Source organism: Zeugodacus cucurbitae, chromosome 4, assembly GCF_028554725.1.
Source record: "Zeugodacus cucurbitae isolate PBARC_wt_2022May chromosome 4, idZeuCucr1.2, whole genome shotgun sequence".
Taxonomy (NCBI): Eukaryota; Metazoa; Arthropoda; class Insecta; order Diptera; family Tephritidae; genus Zeugodacus; species Zeugodacus cucurbitae.
The window spans coordinates 23,347,571-23,368,045 of record NC_071669.1 but is presented as its reverse complement, the minus strand read 5'-3'; the positions used below and the strand labels follow the sequence as shown (position 1 = coordinate 23,368,045).

At 35.4% G+C, this 20,475-nt stretch overlaps 1 protein-coding gene across 1 annotated transcript in view; it reads left to right on the top strand.

The window, feature by feature from the left end:
- The window catches only part of Mkp3 (dual specificity protein phosphatase Mpk3), a 72,801-nt gene extending 52,664 nt beyond the window's left edge, over positions 1-20,137 (top strand). Inside the window, exons 2-5 of the mRNA XM_011188080.3 lie at positions 16,271-16,385; positions 16,477-16,660; positions 17,962-18,097; positions 18,164-20,137. Coding sequence (XP_011186382.2) covers positions 16,271-16,385; positions 16,477-16,660; positions 17,962-18,097; positions 18,164-18,675 — 947 coding nt within the window. The 3' untranslated portion in view covers positions 18,676-20,137. The remainder of the gene's footprint in view (positions 1-16,270; positions 16,386-16,476; positions 16,661-17,961; positions 18,098-18,163) is intronic.
- Positions 20,138-20,475: the final 338 nt, after the last annotated feature.

The following is a 20,475-nucleotide window of genomic DNA, read 5'->3' as shown; positions in this document are numbered from 1 at the left end:
TCAAATTGGCTGCATAGTCAAGCTTATATTCAACTGGTATAAATCAAATATACTGGCATAATAATAATGACAAATGAACATTAAACTGGTATAAATCAAATAGACTTTAGACATTAAATATACTGACTAAATAAAATGAACATTTTGGTATAAATCAAATATATCGATATAATCAAATGAACACTCAACTGGTATAAATCAAATATACTGGTATAATAAAATTAATATGGTAAACGAATTAAATTAAAAAAGCAGCCAAAATAGTTTATGGATTGAGGATACCAGTTGATAAATACCGGATTATTTTATCTTATTTTTAACGGAAAATATTTTTGATATTTTTTACATATTTAATGCCACTGAGACAATAGTAATTTGGATATAGGAGACGGATATAGAATACTATTTCAAGTCTGCATGTCAGTAAAATATCAAATTCCGTTCTACTCTTGTCATTGCTATTAAATATTTTAAGTACACTTACAACTGACAATTTTACCACAACCGAAGCTTGACGGTTAATACACACCCGAGATATCACGGAAATAGAGTTTCATTCAAATCAGCACACCTTTCCCCCTTCCCTTTCCGTGATACTGAGAAGCTCCGTTACAATTGAGAAAAGGTCTGCAACGGAAGTGCACAATTTCCTCTACAAGGCAAAACTAAAATAACGGTAATAGATATGAGCGATGACGATAAAAATAGCAGAGTAGAGGAAATGTGCATAAAAATGTTGTGCACTCACATCGGCGGATTAGCGCATTGCCAGCGAAAGTGTTAAGCCGATAGGCGTAAAGTGTAACCGCATTCACTGCCTCGACATGCATTATTTATATTTAGCTTTATATTTTTTCCCTTTTGCCTTCGAAGCGGCTGATAATGTCTAAAAATATACATAAAAAAATGCATATTATAGAGAAACTCGCTTGAACTCTCTTGGAAAAAATTGCGACAAAATTAAAGATAAATTAATCATTGCGATTAAGAGAAAATATGTGTGAACTTTCTTATTATTTTTTAAGAATACGTGAATCAATAATTATTATTTTCCCTACCATTCATTCCTTATATTATTAAGTTATTTTGTTTATTAATTATTTACACTTAGAAAAGCTTCAACCTACCTAACCTTCAACCGACTGTTAGACGTGGTTTTAGATAGGGTGATTCACTCTAGTACGTCTTCTTCAATGACACTTTGACATTGACACTATAGGCCTTACTAACAGAGCCGTCAGCGCGGCTTTTTCCATACTGGAAAGAGAAGCGAAATATGTTGGTCTTATGGTGAACGAGGGCAAGACAAAGTACCTGGAGGTCACACACAAATATTCCTCGCGGGAACTACATACGTCACTATTAGCATCCATACATTTGAAAAAGTTAAGGACTTTGTTTATCTCGGAACCAATAAAAATACCTCCCTCGATCTAAGCCTGGAGATCAAGCGCAGAATAACTCTTGTCAACAGGTGCTACCTAGGGATCGGTAGGCAATTGAGAAGCAGATCCCTCTTTCGATAATTAAAAATTACACTCTATTAGTCTCTCATAATTGACAATCCGATGTGAGAAGGTACTTGGAACATTCATAAGAACTGTTTTTCGCAGGATTTTTGGAATACCGAAGAAGATGGAACTATGAACTGTATGAGATCTATGACGATATAGATATAGGTAAGCGCATAAAAATCCAACGAAAGCGCTGGTTGAGCCATGTCGTACGTATGAAAGATGATGCTACGGAGAAAATCTCTTTCGATTCGTGACCCATGGATGGACAACGGAAGACGCCCTCGCATCCAATGGAAGGACCTGTTAGCACTTGGGATGTACAACTAACGTGACTTCACAAAGTATATAGGCAACTGTTTTTTTTGGTGTGCTCCGCCCAGATCCAGATACACGGTTGTAGTACCAAAGAAGATCTTTTTTACTTTTTTTTCATTTTTAGTAACATTTTTAAATTTTTTGAAATATTGAAACAAAATATTTTTCCTTTCAATAAGTGCTGCCAATCTGTTTGAACAGCTGTTTTTTGATACTCTCTAACTTTTGACAAATTGACAACAGAGCAATTGATGCTTTGGCGTGATAATACACCTAACTAGATACCAACGTTCCAAAAAAATGCTATCGGCCTTATAGTTTTTTCGATTGTGATCGGTAAATTTAAGAAATTCTAATTCTCCTATTGATTTCCACAGCATTATACCTACAGTTGTATGAAAATATGTACCAAAATAACTACATATGAATGTACCTAATTAGCTTCCGAAGGCATTGCCGAAAGTCCATGCCTTTCGCTTGCTTCTCTTGGCATTGAGCACTTAAAAGTACCCAAAGGCACTCACCCACATCCAAGTGCTTCATTTGCTTTTAAACAGCAGTAGCGTATTATTCCTTCCTTCCGCTTGCGTTTTTTCAATAGCACCGGACATACCTACATACAAACATACCTACTTGAGAGTATACACGTATCACTCGTATTTCGGTGATTTTATTACATTTCCTATTTGCCATTGTATGCGAGCGTCTGTTTGCCATCTGTTTTATTGTCTCACTGATTCGCAAGCATACAAATGTATATATATATATATTATATATACATATATATATGTATGTCTATAATACATTTCATCATTCATGCATTCATTTATTTTTTCGCTGTCCATTCATTTCACTTCGAATTCTTTGTGTGCTGCCCACAAACGAATCGAATTTAATGCGCTTCATTCATTCATTCATTCACAAATAATGCTGTTGTTGCTTTTGTTGTACAAATACAATATATAAATTTACATTTGCCTTCGCATGTATATATGTTTGTTTGTATGTTGAAGAGGCGATCGTACAACCTACAATGCGATCAGCTTTATTGTTGGAGCGCTAACGGAAGTGACAGATTTTCCTAAGTGCCTCTTATGCCCATACTTAGTTGCTAATTTCGTTTGGAAGCATATATTTTTATATTTTTTCAACATAATCAAAATTTTTATTCAAAGAATGTATTGTGTAGTTTCATACAATTCGCATGAAATCATTAAGAATTCTAAAATTATATTTTATTTTATTTTTTAGTAGTAAAACCTCGTATACATTGCGGTAAATCACATGGATCGAAATTTATTAGAAAGCGTAAAACAGAATCATTTGTGAATCCGCTCATTGCAAAAAAGACACCTTTATTTAAAAAGTTTATAAGTTAATTACTGGAATGATGCAAGTTTTTTCATAATTTTATCTCCATGTTGCTTAACCATCTCTCAACAAATTGTGGAATTAATAAATAATCTCTAGGAAATGTAAATGTTTTTCAATCACAAGAATAAACTATAAGCAGCCGTTAGATTAGAAACTTCATAATATTTTCCCTAATGGTTCAAAAATCTATTAAATTGCGTACTTAAGTATTTGTATAAATTATGACTGAAAGTTGTTCTAAATTAGCCGTAACGCTTCAATTTACAAATTGACTGATTTTTACTTCAATTATTGGAAATGGCAAGTCCACCCAGTACGATAAACATAACTCAGTCACTAGTTTTAGTCGTTTTAACAAAACTTAGGGAGTGCCGAATCGAGTAAACAACTGGTATAAAACAAACAGACTGGCATAATAGAGGGAGGAGGGAGCAAGAAATATATATTATAAGAGATATACTCTTTGGAAGAACTTTGCAACCTTACTTAAGGGTTTAAGGGGTTTCAGATGTTGAAAACCAGGATATTTTTACCATTTTTTAATATATATAACCATATATTTCATTTAAACAATTCAACATATCAAAGATACATATTTAAATAGTATTTTGTGAAATTTTTATTTAAAAATTCTAAAAACTCAGCCTTTGTTGGCACCTCATCTTCCATGATGTGTTAAAAAAAAGATCTTGTCATGGACATCATTACTCTAATAAAGTTCATCTAAAATCAAAAACCCAAAATTATATCGATATCAAAGCAGAGAATCATTTTTTTGGTCAAATTATCTCCATATATTGGTTCGAAAAAATAGCTTTAACCCTCTCATGCCCGAATTAAAATGGGCGGAGCTCATTTAGTTCACTTTGTTTTAAAATAAAACAATCATTTTTATGTTTTTGAACACTTTTTGTATAACCACTTTAGTATAACTTTTTTCGCGAAACCGATTTTGACAATTCCACTCTGCGGAGATCGCCTACTGAATGAATACGTGCACAGCTCATAACAAAAAATGTAACTGTAAGCTTGCACAAAAAAATTTTAATAACCTATAGGCAACATTTTGCATGAAAGGGTTAATAAAAAGAAAAAATCCTTCATTCATTAACTAGATAATGCTATTCCAAAAAGATGTCTGCAAAATTATAAAAACAAAAATCGCTTTATAACTTTTCGAGATATCGTGTGGGTCTATCTCTTAAAATGTTACTCGGATCGATTTGATATTTTTGGAGAATAATTTAAACATATTATTCTATTTAATAAGACAAAAAAATCTAAATTTTGATATTTTGAAACCGACCTAGGAGAGAGTGAGAGAACAGAGTTCAAACATAGTGGCCAGGGAAATTGCGTCTAAAACTTAGAAAAAAATTGAATACTATTCACAATTTTCAAACTTACAGATCTCTTATTTGCTTTAGCAATATTATTTTTAAAATTTTGCGTCCAAAAGTATTCAAGTTTGGTTGTCTTTGGTATAAAAAAAAGTGAGAAATTACTTTAGGCAATACCTTTACGGAATGCAATCTCCATGCGCCGTGGAATAAAAACAAAACTCCATTACTTCACAGTCACAACATAATAAATGTCATATGAGAATCGCTTGCATTCGAAATAATGAAAAATTTATGAAAATTATGTAATTGAGTTACTAAGGCCGCTCGTTACAACTAACACATATACATACAAAGGGAGGAAATTAAATGAAAAAGCACGAAATACACCTTCGTAATACAAAAACTCTATGGTAGTGGTAAATATTTCCGCTTTATGCAGGTATTTGTTGCTTTTATCAGTCGGACTCCTGTTGTCTGTTATGCATATGTGTATTGTATTACGGTTATACACACCCATTTACGCACAAATATACAGATAAACAGAAAATGTCACGCAACAAAGTAGCGAACAGTCATATGCTTCCCACTTCCTCTCAATTGTTGCATTTACCTTAGTAGATAACTCATACGCCACTGCGGACAGCACACACACAGACATATTTGTAAGTACTTCTATGTATGTACATATGTGAGTGTGGCAGTAGTTGTAAAAATATTTTCATTTTGTGAAAGAAGTTGTGCTGAAAATCACTTGATGGAGCTTAGTTTCAAAATTGTAACAGTACAACGGCGAAAATACTTGTAGTTCGTAGTATATACCCTACAGTATATTTATGTATGTATGTATGTAAATATGTAAAAATAGAAAAAACAAATTGAATTTGCCAGCGCTCGCTCAAAAAATGTGTGAATGATAGAATAACCAACAGCTTAGCTGCTCAACTATCGGCTAGGGCGGGTCATAACGGTCGTCTGGGGGACGAGTAGCACTCACTTTACGGCACAATTCAGCGTGACGCGACTTCAAAAAAGCACAAAAGTGAAAAAATATGCATGAGAGGTAATGATAAAGCTGACAGTACCCCCACACGCTGTCAAGAGCAATCAGCCGTGTGTAGGGAAATATAAATACAAATATACAAATATATATACAGATATACAAATAGTTGGACTTTTATCAAGTCAAGCGCTCGCTACAGTATTTAATGTATTGTTTTTGTTTTTATTTTATTTTTCTAATTTTTTTATTTAGTGTGGGTTTCAATATTGCGTGTTTTTGTTGTATTTGTTAGTCTATTTTAGCGGCTCCACATTTCTCGTTAGTTCTGCTAGCTCTGTAGGTGTTGCTGTTTGTCGTTTATGGCACATATTTCTCTGTTTTTTTTTTGTTTTCTTCAATTCGCTTTTATGCTGTTTATAGCGTAATTTTGTTGGCGTTGAACTCAAAATCCGGTTTGGTGACTGCGTGTCTCCGAGGCAACAGCGAGTACTTTGCCGCGACACACCGACGCGCGTTCTTTTCGATGCTGTGCTGATGTTACTGTGCTAAGAGAATAATTCTTGTTTTTTTCCTATTTTTCTTTGTGACTTTTTTCAATTCTTTTTTGTTTCTTTTTTTTACCTTTTGGTTTTTGTTTGAACTCTTCTTTTTGTTTTGTATTACTCAAAAAGCTCTATGAATGAACCGGCCGTGTTTGTACGCGTAGCATCTGAAGAATCTCATTGAAGCTCAATAACTCGCAACATATTTGTCACATATGTTTATTTTAGCTATTTCAATTCTTTCTTCGTCATTTATTGATTTCGTTAATTGAGATTTTATATTTACTCGCTGCTTGCTGTTGTCATCAATAGCCGCTACTTTGGCATGTTGTTGTATGAACTCATCAATGGTGGGCATAAGATCACTGTTTATATTTCGGATTATATTTATTTATCTGTGATTTTCACTTTCTTCGGAAAGTTGAGCATCATACATACAGACATTATATGCATGTTCGACTTGGACAGCTATAAACTAGCAAGGAAATTTAACCATCACTTTTGGAATTGGTATGAGTTACCCCCTCAACTCATTAGCGATAACTAGTCGACTGCTGATGACATTGATGATGACTGACGCTGTTGAGCACAGCTTATCGCTTTTGACAGAAAATCGTAAGCTGCAAATATTGCCTCATATACAGGCTCAATTCTGAGTGTTTCAACTTCTACTTGTTTAAACTGAATTTCATAATTTCATAATCATTGCCATGGATTAAATAGTTTTGTCACCAAGTAATTTTGTAGAAGCTGCAATGATAAAAAACAATATTTATCAGGGTCAATATTTACTTTATTATTTTAATACACATTTATGGATAGAGAAATTTCATGGATTTAGGATTGAAAGAAAAAGTTTATAAGATAGTTATGTTCAGAAAATTTACTAGTAACCTCTGTCACTTTTAAAATAGCTTTCTCTTGATCCTATTAAAGTTTTTTGTGACAATACCCCCGATCTATTGTAAAGGAGTGGCAGCACGAGCTCGAATATTTAACGAATTCAGGGAAGTTAAGTAATAAAAAGTTACTGCTACATTGTGAAAAGACTCTTGAAAAAATTAAGGCTAGGTTGAAAAACTTGAGCTGGAATTTGCTGAAATAATATCCAAGAATTCTCATATGGCTTATTAAATGGATAAACTGGCAAATTACTATCACATATGCCCATCTATTTGAAAAACTGTTAGTTTGTTCGATTTGCTACTATCCAATAATTAGTGTATTAAAGACAACTTTTATCGATCTTTATCGAAATACCAACTATGTATGCTAACAATCAATGGAAACCAACAAATTTCAAAGATTTGTTCTGAGAAAACAAGAACTTTTCCTACACTTTTATACCTTTAAGACTTTTCGGTAGCTTGTCAACGAATAAATTTTTTGAAATCTTGGTCTAACCTCTAAATGTAGTTGCTTTAGTGTTTTCAATCAAATTTTTGTAATCACCAATACGAGATGTGTGCGTGAATACACCTGCGTGAGTAATGAACTAAAAATCCAACCATGATTACCAATCAAAACTATGAGAAAAAATTGTTTTCCAAATTTTTGCCGGCAGTAGTACGTTACCCCTGGCTATATCTTCGACCACCTATTATTAATTTATTCAATAAAATTAAGACGCATACCACAAATAGCAAGACAAGCGCTTTCTGACAACCAGCTAAGCTGTAAGCGCCAATAATAAATTATAAAAAAATACATACATATCTACAAATATTGATATATAATTATGTTCGGCTAAGATGACGAACAACTTTTAAGTTAAAATTTCTACGCACTGACTCTCGGCAGTATTTAAATTTCTATTTTCCCGCTTTTTGAGTGACAGCGCAGTAAATAAATAAACACAGCATTCAATGCGGCCGGCGCTGCAGAAAAAAACTTATTTATTAGTTTGTAAAAACACACGAGCATTCCATTCGCATAACGAAGAAATATCTCAAAATATGAAGGCAAACATACAATCGTACATATATAGGTATGATTGTGCATGCGTAGATTGTATTTATGAGTTCAACTTTGTTTTAAATTTATCTGCTAACATGCTTGCTTGCATATGGACAGACCCGTATATTTAAAGATGTATTTAAAAACACGGCAAAAATAGCAAATGTCAGTCAAATTTGGACGTTTGATGTCTCTAAATATAGATTTGGAGCGCACGCAAAGTGCTTAGAAGTAAATATAAATTCAATCTATGAAATTTTATTATTATTGTGAGCTTCATTATCACTAAACATATTTTATAAATCACTTGAATAGAATGTTTTTGAGTTTTATTTGGTTCTAAAAGTATGTTTGTTCATGCGTCGATATGCTCAGATATCTCGCTGTTGCTCCTAGAGATTTGAAGCATCATAAGACTGACCTATGCTGGAGTTAAAAACGTTTACCATAATACTTCCGAGGGCCCATGATAAGGCGATGGATACAACCTCTTTCTCTGACCTAGAATCGAATAATTTTTGAAACAATATTGACTTCATTATTTGAAGAAAATTTTTATTAAGAAAACCAGTTTTCGAATCCAGTAATGTAATTATCTCCCTTCCGATATCTATATCTTATGGAAGTCTCACAAGTTATAGCTATATTAATTTGAAATTGGACATTCCATAACTACTTTAAGATCTAGTTATGAGCAGCGTAGCTACATACCTAACCTTACACAGTAAAAAGGAGGACAAAGTGGACTCATAAAGGTTAATTTTTTATATATGGTATTGAACACAATGGAATTATTTCCAAAATTAATTATACATTCTGTGTTCTCAATCTTTTGGTATGAAACACTTATTTTACAAAAAAAAGAGGATAATGGAGAGTGGATTGACTCTTCACGACCTAGGTTCCCAGTGAACCACACGTAAACTATTAAAGGCATGCTTTTGGGAAGCCAGAATACCTCTTAAGATTCGACAAAGTGCCTTGAACCTACAACAAAACCGCTATTTCGCGCGGTTGTTAAAGAAAGTGAGACCCATGAAATCTTTGTCTTGATCTCGCAAAGGCCGGACATTCGGGAAGAAAGTGATTAGATGATTTGACCTCGTCCTCCTCCAGTCTGCTTCTAAAAGTATCATCAGCTAAAAATTTTAATCTACAATGTGGACCAATGACCAGTTAGAACCCCTACGACTAAGTAGAGGAGAACTTTGCGAAAAGATCGGTAGGCTTTCTTACCTTTTTATTTCGAAACAAACAAATCTTTTTTGACACTTGGTAGCTGTCAAACCACCCTCTGTTCTTTATAAAAAAGTATAACTCGAAAATAGCACCCTCTATAAAGATATAGCAATCGTTTTTGTGTACAGAAACCTAATTCTATTATATTTAATTGTTCTGTGGGAGCCCTTCATGGCTTTTGTGGAAAACATAGATATGCAAATGCCCATTTGTAAACACAAATTCAATTATGAAAATGAATTACGCACCAATACTTAGTATGTATAAGTCAGTTTAATTACATATAAATGTGCGCCACACACACATACATACATACATACAGAGAGACAGACAGACATACGTGTGTGTTTGCATTTAAACAATTAGTCACGACACTGTACTGGGAAAATGCTTGCGATGGTAGTGTGCAAAGGCTTACCATAAAACGTCACATGAGCCGCGCCGAATGCTGTCGGTTATATGTAGCTACATATTTGTTTTTGTTGTTATTTCCGGCAAATAAATGGTATGCTATGTTGCCTACATTAATTTGTTGTTATTATGCAGGCACACATATACTTTTATGTGTTGTACATCCTCTGTATGCATAACAACACCTATTTGTTTGCATACAGGGTGCTGGCCACCTTTTAATGCAAATAAGATAACTGTATGGGGGTTATCTAAAAGGCTGGATAAACATATTGCGGAAAATTAAAATATTTGGTTTTTTTTTTTTTTTTATTTTTAATGCTGACATGAGAAAGTATTGCGAATGACGTAACTTATTCTTTATATGTGTGACCAATTTTTTTTTATTGAATTTGGCTTATTTTTTTACAGCGAAATATATTTTGAGTTCTCAAGTTCTCTCAATTTATATATTAAATATTGTATTAAAAGTCATCATATTGGTACTTATATATTATCATCTTCTATAACATTATAAAGAAATGCATTTATCTTCAGGAATTGCTGACTAAGAAATAGGCCTAACATTGTAATTGAGCTTAATGCATAAAAAATCATAGCAATCCTTCTCCACCTGGTCTATCCAACGGAGTGGAGGTTTTCCACTTCTTATGCTTCTACCAACGGATACTGCATCGAACACTTTCAAAGCTGGATTGTTTTCGTTCATTCGGACAACATGACCAAGCCATCGCAATCGCTGTCTTTTTATTCGCTGAACTATGCCATTGTCGTCGTATAAGTCGTACAGTTCACCATTACTAATGTTCAAAGGTCCATAAATCTTCGGCAAAACGGTTCTCTCGAAAACTCCTAGTGCCGTCTCATCTTATGGTCCACAATTCTGCACCATAAATCAGGACGGGGATAATAACTTGAACGATTTTGGGTTGGATTTCAGGGCTGACATTGTTAATGCTTCGCTTCCTTATCCAGTCTGGAAAAATCAGAACTAACGGCGCGGGTGTACGTCAGCAGCTGAGTCACCCTGTTTTAAGCCTGGTTTGGAATCGACTCGCACTGAGAGGTCCTTCCCGATCCTGACGTAGATTTTGGAGTTGCGCTACGTCAGCTTACAAAGTCGTATTAGTTTTGCAGGGACACCGAATTCAGATATAGGGCATAGAGGCAGCTCCTTTTCGTGCTGTCAAACGCAGCTTTAAAATCGACAAAGAGATGGTCCATGGTGAATATCTGGTCTGTTATGGATTTTTCAGATCTAAAGCCACACTGATAAGGTCCAATCAGGTTGTTGGCGGTGGACTTTAGTCTTTCACATAGTACAGTCGATAGAACCTTATATGCAATGTTGAGATTGCTTATCCCCAACGGTAGTTAGCACAGATTGTGGGGTCTCCTTTTTTGTGGATTGGGCTCAGTACACTTAGGTTCCAAACCAACCAATTCAATGAAATTTGGAGATATTCTATATTTAGTGATTCGTCAAAATTTTTGCTGACATATTTCACGCTCTATTCGAGATCATAACGGATAGCAAGTGTTAAGTATTTAAGAACAAATTCGACAGATGGCAACACTTGCTATTTTGTGGTTATAAAACGTTGTAAATGACGATGTTCTTTCTACAACCTTTTGAACCATATGTGGGATGTTATCAAGATCCACACCACCCACTGAAAGGAAAGCTCGATTCAGAATTTCACTTTTCATAAAAATTTTATATTTCTTCTCCATATGTAAACATTTTAGAAAAGAGAACATCATACTTATAGTTATTTAAAGCCATCTTTTGGTTTTTTAGTGCTAAACTTTTCGGACCACCGATCAACTTACGACTGTGCATACTTTATCATGAGCATGTACTATGTAGATAGAATCAATTAATTTAGCTCACAGCAACAAAGTGCTGTTCGTATGAAATTGCTTGGAAAGCGCCAACGTTGAAGCTATAAAAGTATTTTTACGTCCTTACTTTTTTCTACACATTATAGGAGTGTATGTATGTCTGTCTGTCCGCATGTACACTTCCTCGAATAGATAAACAAATGAGTTTGTGAGCCGCAACACAACACGTGTGTCTTCAATGTGCATTCCCATTAGGCACATTTGTGCGGGTGGCGCACACTTCCGGCCCGAGCGGAAGTGAAAGCAAAACTATATTGTTGCGACACAGAAATAAATATGGTTGGAAGCGCACACACGTAAATAGATAGTTTTGGTGACGAGCGCGCTGCCATTAAATGAGCTAAATGTGAGAAGCGCTTGGCGTAAGAAGGCAGAAATAAATAAAAAATTATTTCTTCAATGGAATACGCTTATGACGCATTATCAACGCCAAATGATACAATGTAAAATAAATTAAATTACAAAAACAAAAATAAAAAAATTCAGAGAAATAATGAATGCAAAGTGTAAACGGCGCAACAGCAGCACAACTGTGAATTTCACGCTACAACGTGAGCGGTAATTTGCGATTTGTGAATGACTGTTGGCAGCAATAAGCTGGGTGGCAGGTGGTTAAGCAGATAGCCGGCCGAGTGAGATACGCCGACTAACTGCCTGCCTCTCTGTATGTGTGTGTGTGTGAGCTGTTGTTTGTCGGCGCACAATAAACGCCGGTCAGTCATCGCTTTGTGGCTAAAATTACTTTGAATGTGCCAATGAATGAATTAGCATTTGTCTGGAACAAATACACAAACATACACACACACACACTCATATATGCGCACACATGCTGACCGACAGACATGTTCCAGGCCTTTGTTTTTTTGCAGCGGCACTTGCGCACGAGTTCGAATGAATGAGCGCGTTCATGGCTCAGAGCAAACGCGTTATTTGCACGCTTTAGTATTAAAAACAATACTCGTCATACATACAATGAAATAAGTAGCAACAACAACAACAGCAACAGCAACAGCACACAATTGTTCGCAATTTTATTTACGCTAATTTAGCATCGCATTTCAATTGATGTTTTTGTTGTTTGCGCATTTGACGTGATTTTATTCAAATTCGGTTTTGATGTTAGCAAAACAGCAGCGGCGGCGGCACACAAGCGCATCCGCAGCAGCAGCAACGTATAAGCGCGGAAATGCTGAAAAAAAAATTAAAATAAAAATTATTTTCAAACTAAATGTGTTTGTATATAAGTTTCTTTGAATCACGAAACTAACGTGCGGCTTGTTCCGTCGCTGCCTGTTCCACTTAAAGGCATGCAAATGATGTCAGCGCAACAGTCTCAATGGCGAACGGTCGCTTGCTTCCAGCTCCAAATGTGCTTAATATATTTTTAATGAAAAAATGCTGAGTTATTTTTTTTATTTGTGGCAATATCATGCATTTGTGGCCGCGCATTCGTTACATATGGATTAATTAAAATGAAATGCGACTTTTATGTTGTCACAGAGTTGCAATTGGTGTTACAGTGCGCACTGGATATAAGTACTTTTAAACAAGTAAGGAAGGGCTAATTTCGGGTGTCACCGAACATTTTATACTCTCACAATTTATTTATCTAACTTTATTTTATTATATAATACACAATTTGACCCACATATTCAACATATATATTGTTGTATAAAGTCCATTGAAAGTTGGAAACCCTAATATTAGGTTAGAAGAACCGAGGTCCTCATGTTCGATATATGGGGCCTTGAAAACCTATGGTCCGATTTCGGCGATTTTTAGAATGGGGCTGCCACACTATAAACATAGTATTTGTGCAAAGTTCTGCACCGATATTATCACTAGTGCTTACTTTATATATTGTAAAGTAAACGATTCGGATCGTCTTCAAAGTTCTGGTATATAGGAAGTACGCGTGGTTGTGAAGCGATTTGGCCAATTTTCACAACATATTATTGGGAGGTAAGGAAACTATTACAAACCAAATTCCATTGAAATCGGTCATGTAGTTCCTGAGATATAGTTTTTAACCCATAAGTGAGCGACGCACGCCCATTTTCCATTTTGTAAAAAAAAATCTTCCATTTGTCATTTCTTATGTGAAATTTAGTGTTTCTGACGTTTTTCGTTAGTGAGTTAGCCAACCCACTTTTAGTAATTTTCAACCTAACCTTTGTATGGGAGGTGGGCGTGGTTATTATCCGATTTCAACTATTTTCATAGGGTTTGGTGGGGTACGTAAGAGAATCGACTACAGAAAGTTTGGTTTATATAGCTTTATTGGTTTGCGAGTTATATACAAAAAACCTATTTGGGGGCGGGGTCACGCCTATTTACACCCAAATGTGCCCCTCCCAAATGCGATCCTATGTTCCAATTTTTAATGTCATAACTTTATTTATGGCTTAGTTATGACACTGTATAGGTTTTCGGTTTTCGCCATTTTGTGGGCGTGGACCGATTTTGCCTATTTTTGAAAGCAACCTCCTCAGGGTGCCAAGGAATGTGTGTTCCAAGTTTCATTAAGATATCTTAATTTTTACTCAAGTTATCGCTTGCACGGACAGACGGACGGACAGACATCCGGATGTCAAATCCACTCGTCATCCTGATCATTATATATATATAACCCTATATCTAACTCGTTTAGTTTTGGGTGTTACAAACAACCGTTATGTGAACAAAACTATAATACTCTGTGCAACAGGTTGCGAGAGTATAAAAATACAGTTGAACTCAACTAACTCGAAAATATCCATAACTGGAACTCTTGAATTGGCAATAGGAGTCAAATTTCATACAAATTTCCTTCCATAATTCGAACTTTTAAATTGACAAAGGCTGTATTTGGTCGAAGATAATATTCCTGATGATCCTTGATTGTGATCAAAAATTGATGTCAACTGATTTCGAATTATGGATGAGGAATAGTAATACAAATATCCCTTCAAATATTATTAAATTTTAGATATTAGAATATTTCAGACCCAATGAATATGACTTCTATCGCCATGGAAAACGATAAAGATTCTGAAAAACCATCACCCAAAAATAATGTAAAGCATTCCTTTGTAATTTTAAATTCCTATTTAAATATGGATATTAATACAACGGACGATCACTACGTAGCGCTAAACAGATTAGAATCTCTTTTCACTGGAACAAACAAGCAAAAAATATATGTTCAGCCAAAAATTTCAGAATACATCTAACGTTGCAAGGAGTAATCGGATCCGACTAGTATTAATAAAGAAACCCCAAACAAGATATGCTTATAATTTCAGGGTGCTTGGATCCCTGAGATCAGTACTGAAACAGCGAATGAAAGCAAGTATAGAATATGCGTTAGCAACAGCGCTGTTTAAATCTCATTGAGGTGTAAATATATGTAGAGTCAATCGTTAATGACTCATGATCATCCTTTCGTGCTACAGTTCCTTGTAGCTTTTGGTTCACGGCAAATTGTGTCTCCACACTTCTCGCCTCCTCTTGATAGTTGGTCTCCCTTTGATTTAGTGGTGAACGCTTTAAGCTCTATAATTGTCTTCTGCGCTTTGAATGTTTCACCTTTTATAAGTTGGTCCAGCTTATGGTTCCCTCATAAAGGCTCGTCATTATTTTTTACTGCTCCATATAAAAATGTGGTCTTTATTTCGAAAACTTTCAGATTTATTTTCTGCCGTACTTTTCGAACGATAGATTTGTATAGTGCCAGTTTACATTGCCCATTGAGCAAATTTGATTTAAACAGAACAAATATGGAGTCAATAACCAGACTGGATATAGAAATATATTAGAAAACAACATCATTACGATTGGGTTGCAGCTTAACCGAGTCTGAATAAACTTAACCTAAAATGCTAAACTAGATAAACCCAAAAGTAGTGATAAAGGTTGCGATAAAAAAATCAAAGGCATTATAAATCATGACCTTACATCTGCGATGTTGTGGAATCCAAGACAGATTTGCAAACCAATTCCGATTTTCACTGGTGTCACAGAACCTGATTGGATTTTCATCTTGTCAAATATCCATTTTCTAGGATAGAAACCAACTTGATATTAAGATTGTGTAGCTAACTCTGTCGAACGCCGTAAAGAAATTTGTATTGTAAGAAATGTAATTGTATTGTCAGCGTTATATAAGCGCAAAAATTTTTTGCTGGGAAAACATTCACAAATTTATTAAAGCCAATACAAATATACTTACATATATGCATATATATTCAATCATATATATGGCTACAAACCGACTACACTTGTGACTTGCCCACTTGCCATTGTTTTCGCTCGTGGGTGTATAATAAGTGTGGTTTCACGTTGGCGGAAATGCAAATATAAAAACTCAAAAGGTCAGTGGGTTGAACAAAGCACACACACAAAACAACAATGACGTCAACTGCATTCATTCGCTTAATTAATTACACTCTTACAACACAATATACATATTTTTCGGAACTCAGCGAATTACAGTCGCAATGACAGCTTATTACTGCTACATTACGGTATTTAGTAAAAAGTGAAGACTTCGCGTATAATTGATTTCGTCTTGATACCATGAAATAACAGTAATTTCATCCACAATTTATTAACTTTATTGTATTGTATGTTTTTCCACCGAAAATTCATTAATTAGAGTTATGTTCTTTTTTCCGAATTTCATTCCAGATGGTTTTTCGAGTTTCCGTCAGGCATTTCCCGAGTGGTGTGAGGATGATAGTGCACAAAACAAAGAAATGGAATCTAGTCACAGCACACAGGCCGATCAATTAATGGGACTGAGGTATGTTTTGTCATTTTGTTGCTGAAATTGCGCAATATTTTTTCAGTGAATGTCAATAATATGCGTTCTGTTTTCTTCCATTGTTTCACAGATCTTTGCGAATATCGACACCGCATTCGGATTCCACCTGCAGTAGTTCCGCTGAATCTTCCGATTGTGAGAGCACCACACATCACAATATCAATGAGGCACCTGTGGAGATCATTCCGGGCCTGTTTCTTGGCAATGAGTCGCATAGTTGTGATTCACGCGCATTACAAAAGTACAATATTAAGGTGAGTTCAGATGGAAGAGTAATATTGAAAAAATCAATTAAGTAAATGAAGAAAATACTTCGGAGCTTAAATGTAAAGCATTTCAGAGGTAACTTTTGAATCTACGAAGCTCTTATAAAGGGTGACCCTATTTTTTTGAAGAAAATAACACGGAAAATGCTAATTTATTGGGGAATATTTATTATCATTTGAAAGAATATTCGAAACTTTAAATTATCTGCTTATCGAAGTGTTCTCTCAATAAGTCCATTGATTGATGCGATTGAGCTTCAATTTCAGGTATCAAATAGTCGGTTATCATAGCGCAATAACGGTCGCGATTGACGATTACGTTTTCACCGACAACAAGTTTTAAGAAATATGGGCCGATCCACCATCCCACAAACCATACCAAATCGTTGTTTTTTTGGATGAAATGACAGCTCTTGAATCTCTTCTGGTTCCCAATCGTAGCAATTTTGCTTGTTTACATATGACCCATTTGAACCAGAAATGGGCCTCATCACTGAACAGAATTTGGCTAGAAAACCTCAAGTCTTCTTGGAAGTTTTCAAGAGCCCATAGAACGAAGCGATGTCGAATGGGAAGGTTGAATGGCTTCAGTTTTTTCACAAGCTGTATTTTGTACGCTTTACATTTAAGATTTCGACATAAATAAAATTCTTCAAGTCGTCCGAGTTGCTACGAATGGCGCCGAATCGACCCTTCACTGTCTTCATGTAAACTCTCAGTTTACGCTGCTATATTTTCTTCACCGCGTGTTGGACGATCAGTATGCCAATTATGTTGATCATAGGCTGAGCGAATCGCACAAAAGACATTATTTACAGAATGTGGAATTGTAGACGTTATTAAGGCTTAAGTCCTTTCATGATGAAATGCCAAACAATACCGAACAAAAATAACATGACAGCTGCGACACGACTCACGCGTGATCTGTCAAAAAAGCCTACTTGGATCACTCGATATAAGTTTCGAAGCCTCTATAAAGACCAAAAACAACATAGCATTATTAGGTCTATCAAGATATTTATCCTATTCCGAGAACCTCAAAGTGCAAGAATTCTAAGAGATGTCTTCTTTCCAAAGCTTAATTCGAATATAAAGTTCTGAATTTTCATATCGCATGGATCTGCATTAATACTTGAAGATATCATCGACTTTTGATGAATCAGACTACGGGAATTTTTATGTTCCAACTTCGACTGAAACTAAACAATGATTCGACAACATTTACTAGATTCGTGAAGCCTTTACACTGTTATAAATTGGTTTATAATGGAATTGTACTCTCTTTTCAGTATGTTTTAAACGTCACACCGGATCTTCCAAACGTCTTCGAGTCCTCCGGCGACATACAGTATTTACAAATTCCAATAACCGATCACTATTCCCAAGATCTGGCCATGCATTTCCCAGCTGCCATCCGATTTATAGGTGAGTAACCGCAACAGCCCTTTCTATACATTCAAGATTTAACCATTACTTTCACGCCACTTGCAGAAGAAGCACGCTCCAACAACGCCGCCGTGCTCGTGCACTGTCTAGCCGGTGTCTCACGCTCGGTGACGGTGACGCTCGCCTATCTGATGAAGACGCGCACACTCAGCCTGAACGACGCATTCACGTTGGTGCGCGATCGCAAACCAGATGTGGCACCCAACTTCCATTTCATGGAACAGTTACATTCATTCGAACGTAAATTGCGTCCAGCTGGAGACGGCAACGGTGGCGACAATGAGTGTACCGCCATGGATGAGAGTGGCGGTGGTGGAAGCGGCGTTAGTGTGCCCTCTTGCACCGCACAGGCGAGCTTAGGCAACACCTTGATGGCTGGCCGTTGTGCCGGCGATATGGGTTCGAAATTCACATGCAATTGCATTGCAACGGACTGCAAGTGTATGCAAACGGGCGGCTACATGGCGCAGCTGGCGAAGGCGGCAACCGGTGTGTCACCCGATTCGGGTATTGAATTCGATCGGTGGACACCGACTAGCGATACGGGACTGAAATGAGATCAACTTGTGGGAAAAAGTTTCGTGTTGCCGCCGAGTATTGTGGAGCCGCCAGTGGCGCATAACGCCGACAATGTGTCACCAGCTTCGACTACCTCCTCCTCCACATCGACAACCACAACGGCCGAGGCAGTGTCGGTGGTCGAAGTGGTGCCGAGCGTCGTCGACGAGCGATAAAAGGCGGCGGCGGCCAGGCCGAACTACAAATGGGCACACGGGGGTATTGGCGATTGAGTTGGTGTGTCGCAGGCACGCGAAACTTTTTTCCTACAGGTATGGTGGTGGAGACAACAACAACAAAAGCAGCAACAGCAACAACTGCAACTACAAAAGTAGCACAAACGCTAAGGCGGAAGGCGGCTTAACATACATATAGCATACAAACATATATCACAAAAGCAGCAAATAAAAAATTAAAATAAAGAAGTTTTCGAAGCAGCTGTGAAAAAATGCATATGTTGTTTGCTAACAAATATTTTTTTTATAAAAATTAGTCTAAATAATGAGTATCCTTTTGTATTTAAATATAAAATTAATTTTAAAAATTTATTTGCTTCCTTTTTATATATATGTAAGCCGTATAACTGTTTAGATGATTAGTCATTGAGTATAGCACAAATCAGGGCTATTTCCAGTTCAGGTGTATATGTATTTATAAAATACACACTTCGTACGCATAACTTAACATAACATATGCCAACATAGCATAACAGAAATCATCGCAAAACATTATAAGTAATATTAAATATAAACATTAGTTAAGTAAGTGCAAATGAATTAAATATATGAAGTTGAAAAAGATAATCCCAGGAGACAACCTGTACCAAAAGCATTCAAGCATAAATTTACAAATTATTATTTTAATTTTATTTTTTTTATTTTTATATCAAAATGTACTGTAACACAAATCCCACAATCTAGTTTAAGCCAGTAATGTATGTAAATGCATTGTTACGATAAGTTTTCTATGTAACGTATGTAATAACTGTATGCTAATTATCATTAGTAATTAGACATTCACACATACTTATTACAACAAAATATAGTTCGTGATTTATGTCAAAGCACAAGAACCTGCAATTACACAAAACCCCTAACAGATACAAATACACGCATATGTAAACATAGCTACAGATCTAACCAATATGCATGCAAAGTAATTACGAAATTAAGTGAATTACAAATTTACATATTGTAAAGTGTATTTTATATATATACATACATATAGAAATGTAAGCGTATCAACAAATGTAAAATGAAGTATAAAGTCAAGGCGCCAAGGCGCATGCAGTGAAGCGTAATTTAAGTTCAAGCCGTTAGCAATGAAGTGCACTAATTAATTAATTAATTCATTAATTAATACATAACGTTTCAAATTAAAACTTATATTAAATATTGTTAAATAATAAAAATTCTTTTTGAAAGAAATTGCAAACTATTTGCCAAAATAATATAACATAAATTTATTGCATTTTATTTCGTTTGTTTAGTTTTTAGTTTGTTTGATATAGAAATTATTATTTTTTCAGTTTTCATTTTAAATTTCACTTAGCGCTCATTACCATATTATTGAACTAGTAAAATTGTAATTAAAAAACTCAAAACAACTACCAGCAACTGGGTTCCAAGTGGATCACAGCATTTACAGCATACTCTACTACAACAGGCGATGCATATAATTTTAAAAGGCAAAAAAAGCAAGAATAATAGCATTGAAAAGCACTTTTTAGGGGGATCTATAATAATAATGGTAATTTCTCCTCTGTAAATATTTAGTCAGCCTAAAGTTTAGAGCATGAC